At 48.6% G+C, this 14,855-nt stretch overlaps 1 protein-coding gene across 1 annotated transcript; it reads right to left on the minus strand.

Moving 5' to 3' along the window:
* Positions 1-11,027: 11,027 nt before the first annotated feature.
* LOC129684766 (uncharacterized) lies at positions 11,028-13,557 on the minus strand (the record flags this gene model as incomplete). The annotated part of the gene is made up of 4 exons (XM_055618011.1): positions 11,028-11,512; positions 11,726-11,807; positions 13,263-13,298; positions 13,412-13,557. Coding segments are annotated over 4 exons (692 nt in total), but the record flags the coding sequence as incomplete, so codon positions are not given.
* Between the last annotated feature and the right edge of the window lie 1,298 nt (positions 13,558-14,855).

Genomic DNA, 14,855 nt, shown 5'->3' on the forward strand with positions numbered 1-14,855 from the left:
AAATTTGAGACAGGTTTCTCTGTGTAGCCCTGGCTATCTGGTAACTTGCTTTGTGGACCAAGCTGGCTTGGAACTCAAGGATCTGCCTGTCTCTGCCAGCCTCAAAATCTTAATCCTTGTTGTCTCAGTTCCAAGTACTGAGATTTCAGGCCTTTGTCACCGTGGTCTCTAGTCATTTTATTCCACCATTCACCTTAAAAAATATTGACTACTTGTTGTGGGGCGGTGTGAAGACGCTGGCTGATTGAGCCTACACTGAGAAATACAACAGGAATCTCAGGCTTAGGGGACTAGTCAGGATCAAGCTCATAGCCTATTGCATGCTGGGTAATTGCTCTACAACTACACACTCCTGTCCCTCAGGATCTGCATTAGCACAAGCAGACCTTCTGTCTGATAGGATTACAGGCCACCATGCCAGGTTTATGAGGACCTGGGGGTGGATCTTAAGGCCCCATTCATGCTAGGTAAACACTACCTATGGAGCTCCACTCCAGCTCCTCCTAATGATCAGATTTTATGTGTTGGGCTTTAAGTAACTGAATGCACAACACGTGTAAAGATATACTCTGTATTGTCTGTATATCAGTCCCTCCTTATTACTTCTTTTCTAACTTTTGTGATCCCAGGAACATAGCTTTGTTCCTATTCTAATGTTAATCACATTCTTGCTCATTTTTATACTTTTGGATTTTTTCTGAGACAGGATCAGTGTCTGGTGAGGCTGCCAAGCCTGAGGATTTGACGTTGATCTTTGAGATATGCAAGTGGAATATTGCATATCCCGCTCCACAAGCTGTACTCTTACCTTCATGCACACAGATAAAAATAAATAAATAAATACATTTAGTAAGTGCCAGGGTCTCATGTAACCCAGGCTGACCTTGACCTTACTGAACAGCAAAGGCTGCCTTCAGCTCTTGAATCTTCTGATTTTAGGTGAATGCTGCCATGCTTACTCTTTATTTTATTTTATTGCTTTATCTTATTTTATACGTATAAGCGTTTTGCCTTGTGCATGTATGTGCACCCCTTGTGTGTCTGATGTCTGCAGGAATCCGAAGAGAGTACTGGATCCCCTGTAACTGGAGTTACTGATGGAAATTATGGGTGGTTGTGAGCCACCATGTGACTACGGGGGCCCTTACCGAGATCCTGTACAGGACAAGTGCTCTTAACTGCTGAACCATCTCTCTAGCCCTTATTATATTCTTTAGAGACAGGGTCTTACAACATAACCCTGACTAGCCTGAAATTTAACAGCCTGACCAAGTTTAGGCTGACCTCAGAGGGATCATCCCAACATCCTGACTGTTGGGATCACAGGTACAAGCCACCTCTTTTCCTGCCTCTGCCTCCAGAGTGCTGATAGTATCACGGGTATACACCACCGCACCTAACTTTCCTCTTTTTATTAGGAACTTCCTAAGTCACAGAGGCAACACAGCAGGCTCCCTTTTTACTCTCTAAGCTTTCTGTGTTCGGTTTTGGTCTTAAAATATTGAATGAAGATTTTTAGAAAAATACCACTCTATACGTTTTAAATTGAACACCATTCTGAGTAGTAATGATTCTTTGGGCAACTCAATCTGTTTTACCCTTTGTTCGGCCTTATCACACTGTGTATGCTGGTTGCCTCTCAGGCTAGGTTTTTTCTTTCACCTTGCTTTTTGAGCTAGGGTCTCAGTTCATGGCCCTGAATAGCCTGGAACTCATTGCATAGATCAGGGTAGCTTTGAATTTATGGCTGCCTTCTTGTCTTTGTTGCCCAAGTGCTGGGAGTACAGAGTGCTGAACCACACCCGAACATAACCCTTTTGTTTGTTTTTCAGCACAGGGTTTCTCTGTGTAGTCCTCGCTGTCTTGGAACTCACTCTGGAGCCCTGGCTGGCCTTGAATCAGGTCCACCTATCTCTGCCTCCTGAGTGCTGGGATTAAAGACTTGTGCCACCACCGCCCAGCAAGTAGGATGTTTTTAAGAACTACATAAAAAGCTAGACACAGTGTCACTTGCCTTTAATCACAGCACTTTGGATACAGAGGCAAGCAGATCTTGAGATCCAGGCCAGCCTGGTCTACATAGCAAGTTCTAGGCAGTAAAGGCTACACAGTGAGACCTTATCTCAAAATCTTCAAAACCAAACAAAACTAAACAAACAAGCAAAAACAAACCAAAACAAAAAAACCCCATACACAGCCGAACAGTGATATTTTCATGAAATACAATAAAAAAATCATTTCTAGAGACATGAATAAAAAAGGCACACAAAATATAAGCCCTCCTGGGCAAGGTGGCTCACAATGTGACCCCAATAGTCAGAGGGTGAGGTGGGAGGACTTTTGACAATTCAAAGCTATTCTGGGCTATATAGCAAATATTCTGCTAGCAGGAGCTACACAGTGAGACACTGTCTCAAAACAAACAAACAAGCCGGCTTTTTTTTTTTTTTTTTTTTTTTTTTTTTTTTTTTTAAATAGGGAAATCTCATGTCTGCTGCCACAGCATATCTGGCAGTGTAGAGGACTGATGAAGAAAAACTATAGGGAGCATGAAGTACACCTGTAAGCCCAGTTTTTGGAAAGCAGAGGCAGGAGAAATCTCTGTGAGTTCCATGTCAGCCTGGTCTAGGTATTAAGTTCCAGGCCAACCAAAGGTATACAGTAAGACCCTGTCTCACTGTATAAACAAAAACAAAGCGCACACACACACACACACACACACACACACACACACACACACACAAAACGTTTTATCTCAGGTGTGGAGGAGAGCAGGACCTTCCCAGTGGTCACTGAGTGTTTTAGGAGCGACCCATCCTGGATGTGCGGAGGATACTCTGTTTTTTTGGCCTCCGTAGACCCGTTCAGGAAGGAGAAAGTGCAAGTAACAGTAGCAGGAAATGCATGGCCAGAGGCCTCCCTTCCACAGGACCTCCTGCCCCCACTGCAGACTTAATGAGGGACTTGCTCCCTTCATTCACTTTATAATGTCCCTCTCTCTCCCCTTCCACAGCTCTCAAGTGAAAAGCCTTGTAAAGTAGGGGCTGCTCAGGTGGGGATTCCTACTGTGAAGCTCACCAGGGACCACACTTTCCCTCTGGGGAAAGATCTGAGCTCCCTGCTCTAAAGGCTGCCTAAGGGAACTAAGCTTTTAAGTGTGCTATTGTTGTAAATTCTTATTTGATCGAGAGAAATAATATCCCTTGTCACCTTTGCCTGGTTTGTCTGGCTTCAGGATTCCTCCAGTTTCCAAACATTGCATCCCAGTCAGGCCTCACTTTGGGCCTAAGAGCCATTTCCCAAAAGGTCTAGATGGCTTCATGTCTTGTTTCTAGCAAAAGAATTGAACAACAAAACTCAAAGGATATTTTTTCCCTCTCTGTTGTTGTCCTCACCTTAATCTCAGACTTAGCACCTTTGTCCCAACAGCACTTCAAAAATGCAAAAATTCTGTTGGCTAAGAGTCTTGCTACCTCTTGTCAGCTCCTAGTTTGAGGGTAGCAGTGATAATGCCCAGTACCTTTCGGAAATCTCACCCCTCATTTCAAATTCATGGGCGGAATTACTTTGCCTGAGAAAATGAGGCCTAGCTTCTCCATTGTCTGCTTTGTTTTTCTCTTTGGAACAATTATAATGTGAATGCCTGGCATGACCCCATGAAGAATTGCAAAGTTGGTCTCTGCTGGAGGCTGTGAACCAGGCTTGGGGTTAAACCTAAAAATGTTACGTGAAGGACGGTTTCTTCTAAAATACTTTGCTCCTCTGAGATATGGAGGAGCCCATTCAATCACTCAACCAACCAACCAACGAACCAATCAATCAATCAGGAAGGTAGTGGATATTTATTAAGCACCTACTCTGTGCTGGGAGCAAGAGGAATGGTTCCTTTTTAGACTGTGTGTCTAATGAGCTGACGTAACACTGTTAGTTTGATTTTTTTTTTTTTTTAACTGGGGATTGAACCCAGGACCTAGTGATTAGCATACATTGTTTGAAAAACCACCTAAAGCCATTGCAACCGGAAAGAAATCTAGGAGGTGAGTGACTGTTGGCGGGTTTCATGGGCTGTAGGCAGCCAGTGAGGGGAAGGAGAGATGCAGAGAGGCCTGAAATATGAGCAAATTAGCTAAGCAGTGGTGACACACACCTTTAATCCCAGCACTTGAGAGGTAGAGGCAGGTGGATCTCTATGAGGCCAGCCCGGTCTATGAGTGAGGTCCAGGACAGCCAAGGCTACACAGAGAAACCCTGTCTCAAAAAAATCAACACATACACACAAAACAAACAAACAAAAAAACCAACCAGTCCTTAATCCTACCTAATCAGGTGCTGGGCAGTGACCTAACAGGGGTGAGGGTGGGATCCTTAGGGGAGTGCAGAGCCTGTCCTTCCTGAATTCTCCAAGTAGCCCTCCTCTAGGTCATTGTTCCAAGCCCAGCCTAAGCAGGGTTGTTTGCAGGCTGTGAATGTGGATTTCAGGGAGCTTGGAGGAGGAAGCACATAGTGCAGCAATAAGGACTGGTTTGAACTGGGGTTTTTAGCAGTGGAAGGCTGAGCTCAATGGTAGAGTGCTTGCTGAGCATGTGCAAAACCCTGGGATCTATCCCCAACACTACAAAAATACAGTAAAATAAAACAAAATAAAATAGTCCGGAGCAGGGAGAGTCTGAACTCTGAACAGCATCAGAAGTAGGCTCCGGATATAGGGCATGTAGCCAAGGGCAATAGGGAGATCCAGGGCCTCAGTCCCTACCATGATGTCTGCACTCCAGAGAGGGAAAACCACAGGCTTCCCTAGGTCTCCCAGAATAAACTTGACTGCTGTCTTTTGCCCTTATCCAACTCTTCCCTCTTGAGGGTCAAGCCCAAGTCCCTTACCCATTCCTTCCCTCTTGGGGGTCTAAGAAGTTTCAGGGAAGGGAGCTGTCTGAAGGCTGTGGGGCGGCACACGTGGGGAGATGATAATGAAGGATAGCTTTAGGAGACAGGTGTTTACTGAGTGCCTAATTTGGAGTAGAGGTGGTGTCTGCCCTTAGTAAGCAGAAGTTACATCAGGAGGGCAGGAGTGTTGGCTTAGTAAGTGTGAGGCCATGGCTTCCAGCCCCCATCCATAACCAACAACAACAAATTGATGAAAGCTAATCTAGCCAGTACTGTTCAAGAAAATAGTCAGTGACCCATGGGAGCATTGCAGGGAGGTTTAAACGAAAGGACCAGGGCAAGAGGCATTGAAAATGAAAAATGAGGAGCTCTCTTAGCAAGTGAAGATGGCCTCTAATGACACAACAATCAAACCTGAGTACTTTACAATAGGGTTCTTTCACTTACAGGAGCTGGGAGAACCCCTGCAGTCACCCTGCAAAATGGGCCTCACTCCCATTATTATTCCAATCAAAGCTGGGATGGGGTCTGATTCCTCAGTTTGGTACACAAGGAGGGAGAGGGTAAGCAAGGTGGCTGTATTATCCCAGCCCTGCCACCCGGCCAGCTGCGACTCTCAGACAAACCTTCTCCCCTAGTTGAGCCTTAGTTGCCTCAACTGTAAAACGGGGCTCTTCACATTTGAGGCAGTGAGTGAAGACCTTGAGTGAAATGGGCTAGCCTTGAACGCCGGGTGCCAGGGGACAGGGATAGAAAGAGGCAGGAGAAAGTTCAGTGGAGCGGAACACCATTTCCATCGACGTTGTCATTAACTGTAATTTATTTGTGCGCGGATGTGAGTCCGCACCATGTGACCTCAGGCACCCATGTTCTCCTGCCACAACTTGTGTGGAGATTAGAGGACAAATTTCCAGATTCACTCTTTCCACCATGTGATGCCCGGGAATTGAACTCTGGCCATTAGGTTTGGTGGCAAGCACCTTTACCTGCTGCCCCCACCCCATTTTGAAACAAAATCTTCAGTATTCCTGCCCTCCATCTCCCGTGGCTGAGAATGACCTTGACTTATTTTAAATGAATATACTTTTATTCACACGCATGTGTATGTGACTGCATGAGTTTGTGTGCACCACACGCATGCAGGAACAGGAGTTATGAGCAGTTGGGAGCTGCCTGGGGTTAAAGGCATGGGCCACCATTCCTGATCACCCACCTTGAATTTTTGATCCGCTTGGCTTTGTCTCTCTCAGGAGTGCTGGAATGACGGGCATGGGTTATTATGTCTGGTTTTATTGCCCTATGGCACTGTGGTTTTATATGACAACATTTTAATGAGCTTTCAATGAGCCAGGCACTGTGTAAGATACCTTCCATGTATTTAATCACATAATTCTTCAACAAACTTTGAAGTAGTTAAAATTACCATCTCTGCTTTAAGGACGACTGAGGCATATAGAATCTAGGGTCAGATACTCATTAAAATCCTCACCTCGTAGTGATCACCAGTATGTATTAGGCATTGTCAAAAACTTCACGGTTATGCTGGGAATGTCGCTCAGTGGTAGAGTGCTTGCCTAGCATGTGCAAGGTTCTGAGTTTAGTTCTCAGCACTGCTAAATTAATTAATTAATTAATCATTAAGTCGGGTAGTGGTGGCACATGTCTTTAGTCCCAGCGCTGCGGAGGCAAAGGTAGGTAGATATCTGAGTTTGAGGCCAGCCTGGTCTACAGAATGAGTTTCGGACAGCAAGAGCTACACAGAAAAGTCCTGTTTTGAAAAACAAAAACAAACAAACAAACAAACAAATAAAAACTCTCAGCTGTCCAAAGATAGCAGGACTGAACACAGATATTGACCCATGGCTTGAGCGGAAGTCTATTGGTATTCATTCAGCAGCAGAAGGGGGAGTAGGAAGTGTGTACGCATAAGTAACTTTCTTTTTAGACAGTGTCATGTAGCCCAGGATGGCCCTGAACCCTGATCCGCTTGCACCACTCAAGACTTGAGATTACAACAGTGGGGTGACTATACTCAGCTGTGGAGGAAAGGGTGGTTGCTGTTTTGCATTGTTTTGGGGCAGGGTCTTGCTGTAGCTGTGGCTGCTTTGGCTTGGAACTTGTGGAGATCCTGTTGCTTCTGTCTCCCAAGTGTTGTGGTGACAGGTGCCCTCCACACCTGTTTTTTGGTTCTTGCTGTTGCTTGAGACCGGGCCCTGCTGGTTTTGAAACCCAACTAATCCACCTGCCTCTGTGTTCAGATTGCTGGGATAGCAGGTGTGTGACACCTAGCTTTAATATACTTAAATAAAACAAACAAACAAATTGCAAACCCACATTTGTGTATTTATCTTGTGTATGTATGGGTGTGTGTGCCACAGCACAGGTGTGGAGGTCAGGGGACAACTTGCTGGAGTTTGTTTCCACCTTCCATCATGTATGTGGGGGTCCCAGGGATCACACTCAGATCCCAGGCTTGGTGGCAAGTGTCTTTCTCTGATGAGCATATTTGTTTGTTTGTGTTTTAAGATTAATTTGTATTTTATATGCATGAGTCTTTTGCCTGTATGTTTGCCCGAGTTCCACATGTGTACTTGGTTTTTGAGGAGGCCAGAAAGAAGATGTTGGATTCCCTGGAGCTGGAGTTAGACATGGCTGTGGTGCTGGGAATCTAACCTGGCCCGTCGGGAGAGCACCCAGTGCTCCGAACTGCTGCACCATCTCTTCCGCTCTTGGTTGCTTTTGTTTTTGTTTTTTGTTTTTTTTTTTTTTGAGCAGAGGCTCTTGTAGAGTAGAATGGCCTTGTTCTGTGGGGGAACTTGAATTCCTAATCTTTCCTACTTCCGCCTCCCAAGTGCTGAATTTACTAGCAGGCATAGTTTTAATGTATGTTTTACGATATCACTTTATTCGATAGACTCCCTTATGAATAAGACAGTTTTCGTTTGTTTGATTTTTGAAACAGGGTCTCATTATGTATCACTGGCTTACTTAAAACTCCCAATGCAGGCCAGGCTGGCCTTGAGCTCACAGAGATTCTCCTGCCTCTCAAGTGTCGGGACTTAAAGGTGTACACCACCCCTGGCTCTTGAATACCAAAATTTAACTTCAGAGGGCTCCTGAGGTGGCTCAGTGGGCAAAGGTGCTTGTTGTCAAGTGTGAGGAGCTGAGTTCACTCTCCAGAACCCACACAGTTGAAAAATTGTCCTCTGACCTCCAGCTCCACATAAATAAATGAAAAATGATTAAAAAAAAACACAAAGCCACAAATTTTTAAAAGTCATAAGACGAGTGCAAGGAATATACAAAATTTTAATGGCAGAGTACCCATTTGTCTATATTTTGCCTCATTTGCCTTCAAATCTGCCTCCTGCATACATATGCATTTATTTTCCTGAATGAGAGGGTAAACAGGTGTCATTATACTCTTTTCCTAGTTGCTTCCTGTTTGTTAAGAGCAAGGACACCCCTTTGTATATGGGCTTTCTTCTTCTTTGTTGAAGGAGAGGGGGAGGTTTTTCGCTATAAGGCCCAGGCTTATCCTGAACTCTCTTTGTAGGCCAGTCTGCCTCAGACTCCTGGCAATCCTGCCACCTCCACCTCCCAAGAGCTAGAGCTGAAAACATCTGCCACGAACCCCAGCTTGTTTTGTCTCTTGAACGTAAAACAAATGGGCTTCAGTCACAGATGTCTGTGTGCCTAGGGTGCTGGGGATGGAGGCCCTGGGCCTTGCACACGGTAGGCAAGCCCTCTACCCATATTGCTGCACATCCAGCCCTCATCTCCCAAATGCACAGCGATACCATCATGGTTGTCATGGTCGTGGTCAGTTACTCCTTATAGTAAACACTGCTGGCAAGGCTCCGGGACAGGTGGGTCCGTCATCAAGGTCATGCCATATATGCCTCCCTCTCCCTGGCTTTTGCTTCGCTTCTCCAAAGCTCAGGCTGATGGGCCTGCTCTGCCTTTTCACAGGATAGGGGTCACAGTCTTGTGGCTCAGGTGAGCTGATCAATACAGCCAATGAATTCTCAAACTGTAAAGGTTTGTCCTCTCTGAAGAGTATTGGCTTTCTTTCGACAGGGGCTCACTGCCTAACCCTGGCAGACCTGGAACTGGCAATGGAGATTAGGCTGGTCAGCTTCCAACTCACAGAGATCCTCCTGCCTCTGCCTCTGAAGTGCTGGCACTAAAAGGTGTGCACCACCACATCCCCCTGGAGGTGGCTTTCTCTCTTTCCCTCTTTCTTTCTCTCTCTCTCTTTCTTCCTTCCTTCCTTCCTTTTTTTCTTTCTTTTATTTTGTGTATATGGGTGTTTTACTTTCATGTATGTCTGCAAAAGCCAGAAGAGGGTGTCACAACCCCTGGAACTGGAGTTACATGCTTTCGAGCTGCCATGTGGGTGCTGGGAACTGAACCCCTGCTCCTCTGGAAGATAAGCCAGTGCTCATGACCATGGAGTCATTTGTCCAGCTCTGCAGCTAGTTTTTGTACTCTCATTTTACTGAACTTTTTTTTCTGGCTGTGGGGGGAGGGGGATTTAGACATGGTGTCAGACAGCCCAGTCTTGCCTGGCACTGGCCATGTAGCTGAGGAAGGCCTTGAATTCCTTACCTGTCAGTGCTGGGACTCCAGGCAGGAGGTACCAGGCCCTGATTCTCCTGATCATTATGGCCCTTCCCAAAGGGCAGACCAAGACCACTTGCTCAGCCGGACTCCTTCAAGGCATCCTCTTTCTGCACCATCTTCTGGGACACACTTTAGAGCTGTTGCCAGGATGGCTCAGAAGTTCCTGCTGTTTCTCCTCCCCATGGGACCAGGCCCAGGCTGGACTCTGCTTTAAGTGTTTTTTTCTTTTGTCTCTTGGCCTGTCTACTTTTTTTTTTTTTTTTTTTTAAGGCGGAACAGGACCCAGAAAGTGTTGAAAATTGAAGTTCCCAAAGTAGCCACCGTTTGCTCATTTACTCACTAACCAAGGAGAGGTGTAGGGGGAAAGCTGTGTTTAACTCAAGTTGGAGCCCGGGGGCGGGAAACCTGTGGAGAGTCATTCATTCCACAAACTTCTGTCCACTTAGTCCCTTTTGATGCTAGGCCCCCTATGGGCCTGTGTCCCCTAGAGACAGAAAAGTATGGTTTCGATCTTCCTAGAGTGGGCACCCCCCGCCCCACGGGAGCTGCAGACAAGAGATAGAAAACAATCTCAGATAGGTTTCAGTGTTTATAGGAACACAAGTAGCTAGAGAAATTCGAAGACCGCTGTGTGTAGTGCAGTAATACGTCTTCCTGTGACAGATCTGGGGAAACAGAGTCTAAGAGGAGGGAAGAGGCTAAAGTTCCCACCGTAAGGAAAATGCTTGGTTTGTTGGAGGAACAGCGAAGCGGAGAAGAGGTTGGAGTTAAGTCAGGGAGCCAGCAGGGCAGGCGATTCTTGAAAGCCAAGCCTGCACGTGCTTTGCCTTGTAGTTAGTCTTTGCAATCGTTCTGTTTATTCTTTTAACATGTTTATTTAGTATCTACTTTGGTGTTCACCATCTAATGTATGGAGACAGACAACAAGAAAATAAACATAAACGCCAGCTGCCCATCACAAAATCATAAATATTTGTGTTTCTCCAATGGTTCAGAGAGGGACATGGCGGAGGCAGCCCTAAGCTTCAGAGTAGGGCTCCTCCCCAGCTGGCACGGGAACCCAGGTAGTAGAGGAAGCACGAATGCTTCTTCCTCCAAGGCCTCCTTTCCCCTCAAGATGGCTGACAAAGGCCAAGCTGGGTGAAGGCAGGAAGCAGTAGAGGGGTTCCCAGCGGGGGACCACCACAGTGTCCTGGGCAGTCTTTCAGCAGAGGGGCGGTGGACAAGCCAAGGCAGGGTTGCTGTGTGACTCCAGTGGGAGCTCTTCCCTCTCTGAGCCTCACATCCAGACCTGCGAGGGTGTGCTTGCGTGTGCGTGGAGGGCGTGGGCTCAGGGTCGGGGCACACGATAGAGGGTCTCAGGTAGAGGGCTGGGCGCTATCCAGAGCTCCCGTGGGTTCGGATCATCCGGGAGGGTGACCGGCCGGGCGTAGGGGGCCAGGGGCGGAACCCGAGGAGGCGGGGTGAGGAAGCTCGGGAGGGATTTCAAATCTCCCTCGCCCGTCCCCTCGGCTCGGCCAGCCGGTGAGTGGCTGCGGCGGGGGCGCCCCCGGGCGAGGGCGGGGCGAGGGCCGGGGCTACAAGGGCAGCGGCGCCGCCCCCTCCCCACCCACTCCCGTGCGCGCCGGCTCGCAGCGTTCTCGCCGCCGCCGCTCGCCTCGCAGCCTCAGTCCGCGTGGACGCCCCCGCCGAGTGCCCCTCTCGAACCCGGCTGGCCCGCTGGCTCGAGGGCGAGCGCACGGCCGCTCTCGGCCGGCAGCGCGGGGGTTAAGCGGCCCAAGTAAACGTAGCGAGGTGATCGGCGCCGGAGATTCGCGAGCCCGGCACCCCGCGCCGCCCGCCGGCCACGACCCGCGGCGCGATCGCGGCGCCGCGCCACGACCAGCCTCGCGACAGGTGAGCGCCCCGCGCCTCGAGGGCGCCCCCAGGGCCCTGGGCCCTGGGGCTGTGGGGTGGGTGCAGGGACGGCAGGTCCCCCGGCGGCGCCTGGAAGTTTGCGGAGACCCTGGAGGGACGGAGCGCGTGGCGCTTAGCGGGACGGGGACCGGGCACGGGGACAGAGGAAGCAACGCCCCCGCTGCACCCCGCCACTCTGAAGAGTTGAGGGGAGGAGGCGTACAGCTTGCTGGAGTCCAGAGTTGAGATACTTGGGAATGGAGTGGGGTCCGAGTGGTGGCTTTCCCAGGGACCAAGTGTCCTTACTTGGCTTGTGTCTTACCCGGAGCCTCCTCAGGAAGGGATGGTCGGGATGTAGACGAAGAAGTTGTCCCATTAAGGTGGCGTTTCCTTTTCACTTGAAACTAGCATGACGGGCATCCCCGGGTTTGGATGGCGCCGTGGATACCAGCGAGTGGGCATGCGAGATGGGCGTTGTCCCGGGGGGTCCTCCGGAGCAGAGCCACCTGAGCTGAGGCGCGGCCGGCTGCTGGGAGGGGCTGGCTGACTACACCTGGCCGGGGAGGAGCCAGCCGGGGGCGGTGCCTCCCCGTGCCAGCTGCCCTAGGGGCTCATTTTTCATTCTTAGCTGTCTTCCGGTGTAAGGTAGCCCCACTTCCCAATCCATACACGAGGCCCTAAATTGAATAAAAAAAATCTCTGCCTCCACTTCCTAGTAGGCAATAGTCTGACCTTCAGGGATTGCTTAGGGGTGCTTGTGGAGTACCTCCAGGCTAGAAGGTGCAATAGTAGAAAAGCAGAGGGACCTACTGCGTTCACAAGGTTGGACTGTCCACAGGCGAAGTGTTTCTTGTTCCAGTCTCACCTGTGGTTGTGGTCCAGTTCTCCACACGTCTGTCTCCAGCCTGCCACCCCCGGCATCCCTGAGGCATGTGGCGTCGATCCCCTGGGATTCCTGCTTTGCAGCCTGAGGCCTTTGAATTAGAAGGAATCCAGGGCCCAGTAGAGTGATGCCTGGCTTGTGGATGATGTGGGGTTTGGTGGACTCATCACCAACCTTACTCTGTCCAGCAAGCCTGTTGGGTCTTGCGTGTCGGCCCTTGGAAACCTCAGGTATATACTTACTGAGATTTGGGCATCTCCCCTCCCCCACCCTAGTATCTTGGGCCCAAATCCAGAGCCTTACTTCAGGCAAGCCATCTATCTACCTGATGCCATCTAGATCATCAGCTTCAAGGTAAACTTGTAGGGATGGTAATACAGCAAGCACCGTGCTTACTGTAGTTGGCCCCATTTCTTCCCTGCACATGAGTGGAAGCCAGGCCGCCCCTTTCAGGCAAGCACAATCTTGGATTTGTGCTTAAGTTATGCTATTGCAGAGCACTTACCGTCTATCCCTGTGCTTTAGTTGTAACCTTTGCGCGATAGGAACAATCCTCACGAAGATTTTGGACAAAGCTGGGTTGTGAACGCTTCAACCCCCCATCTTCAAGTAGGTGGGGATAAGCATCAATGGCCTAGCACCTAGAGTAGGCCCCAACACACGAATGTTGAGGTATACTGTGCCTAGCGGAATGGAGAGTCACCTCTGCCAGCCCCTCCTTTTCCTGCCTTCCTGAGGTACTCTTGTTTCATTCTCAGCTATGGAAGCATTTCTAAACCATCATTGTCTGTGACTGGGGAGTTGGCAGGAAGGGCTGTCTTTGTTTCCTTTTTAAAAGAATTTATACTTTATTTTGTATGTGTGTACATGAATGTGACACCATTGTGAAGGCCAGAGGAAAACTTGTGGCACTACACTACCATGTGGGTCTGGAGATCAAACTTTGGATATTAGCCTTCGCTGCAAGTGCCTTTACCTGCAGAGCCACCTCCATCACCAGCCCCTTTGTTCCCTGTTGAAGAAAAAGGGTGCGTTTTTATGGTTTGGGACCACTTTTTGCTCCTTCCCGCTCCAAACTGGAGGCTAGCTAAAGGTGTAATTGCCAAGCTAAGCAAAATCCTTTACCTTTCCTGTTGGGGTGGAGAGAGCTGAGACAAAGGGGCTGGTGAGGCGGCTGGGGCCAGCCACATCCTCCTTAAAGCCATAGGCAAAAACCCTTACCCCTGCAAAGGATGGGGGAGGGGAGAAGAGGATCTGGGAGCTGCAGGGGGCTGAGGGAGGAGGAAAGGAGGTGGGGTTGAGGAGGCTGCTTCCCTGCCTGCCCTTCTTCCAGCCATGTGGTGCTTGTGACTCGGGATGCCTGTCACCCCTCATTATTGCAGCCTGAGGCACCGAGTTCAGGGGACTTTTGGACAAGTACCACCCAGGGAAATGTCCTTTAGCATTCCTTTGTCCCAAGCCAACTTCCATGTCCGTGCCACCTGGTTCTGGATACCATTTCCAAGATAAATCTGAAGTTTCCTGGCTCCTATACTGTGGTACAGGGGCAATCTCAGACCTGATGGATCCCCCCCCCCCTTAAAAGTACGGTCGTCTATTTGCATAAGTTGTTTCAAATGCAGTGTTCATTCCTTTGCCCCCAAGTGCTGGCATGTGTCACCCGGCCTGGCCACAGGTGTAATTTGTTGGGTGGTTTGGCTTGTTCTGGCTTGGCATGTTCCTTCCTCTCCCCCTAACCTCCCTCAATACTTTTTATTTCAGAGTAGGCCATGTCTGAATGTTATTCCTGTCCTTTGCAAAGTGTGACTTTGTGTGGTTTGTGTGTGTGTATGTATGTATCTGTATCTCAATCTCGTAGGGGCCCACTTCCCTTATTATGACTAGCTTCTTTTAGTAGGGGACATTCCAACTTGTTACCGCTTGCTACCATCTCAGGACTGATTGCTCTGCAGAAGGATAGATGCAGATGTTTGAGGTCTGTCTCTGGCTGGAGACGTGCACATTGGCTGTTGTGCTGAGGAGTGGGATGCACCTTACCTGTCAGTAGCTAGAAGGATCAGGTGGTGTCCAGGATATTTTTAGATTAGCAAACTGATTGGTCATTCTCAATTAGTCGAGGAAAGCTCTAAGTTTAATTAAAATCCTTTGTCTGTAGGGTGACAGGATGCTGAAGCAATAGCAGCAGGTCCTAGGGTTGAGTCTCCCTTGTTCTGTCTATAAAATGAGCCTCTCTTGCTAATTGATTGCTGGCTAATTGCTGGAGATGCTAAAAGTTCAGTTCAGTTAACAGAATGAAGGACCCGAGGAGTCAGATGTTGAGGATGTAGTTTAGTGATAGAACACTTCCTCAGCCAGCATGAGGCCCTGGGTTTAATCCACTGTACTGTGTTCATTCACAAAACAACACATTTTAACTTTTGTTTGCTTTTGGGGGGTTGATGCATATACCTGGCTAGACTGACATTTGCTCTGACATGACATGTAGCACAGGCTGGCCTTGAATTTAGGCATCTTTTTGCTTCAGTTTCTTGTGCTGGGATTAGCCACATGAACTTTTTTTTTTTTTTTT

This window comes from Psammomys obesus, unplaced genomic scaffold, assembly GCF_907164565.1.
Source record: "Psammomys obesus unplaced genomic scaffold, mPsaObe1.curated_primary_1811, whole genome shotgun sequence".
Lineage (NCBI taxonomy): Eukaryota > Metazoa > Chordata > Mammalia > Rodentia > Muridae > Psammomys > Psammomys obesus.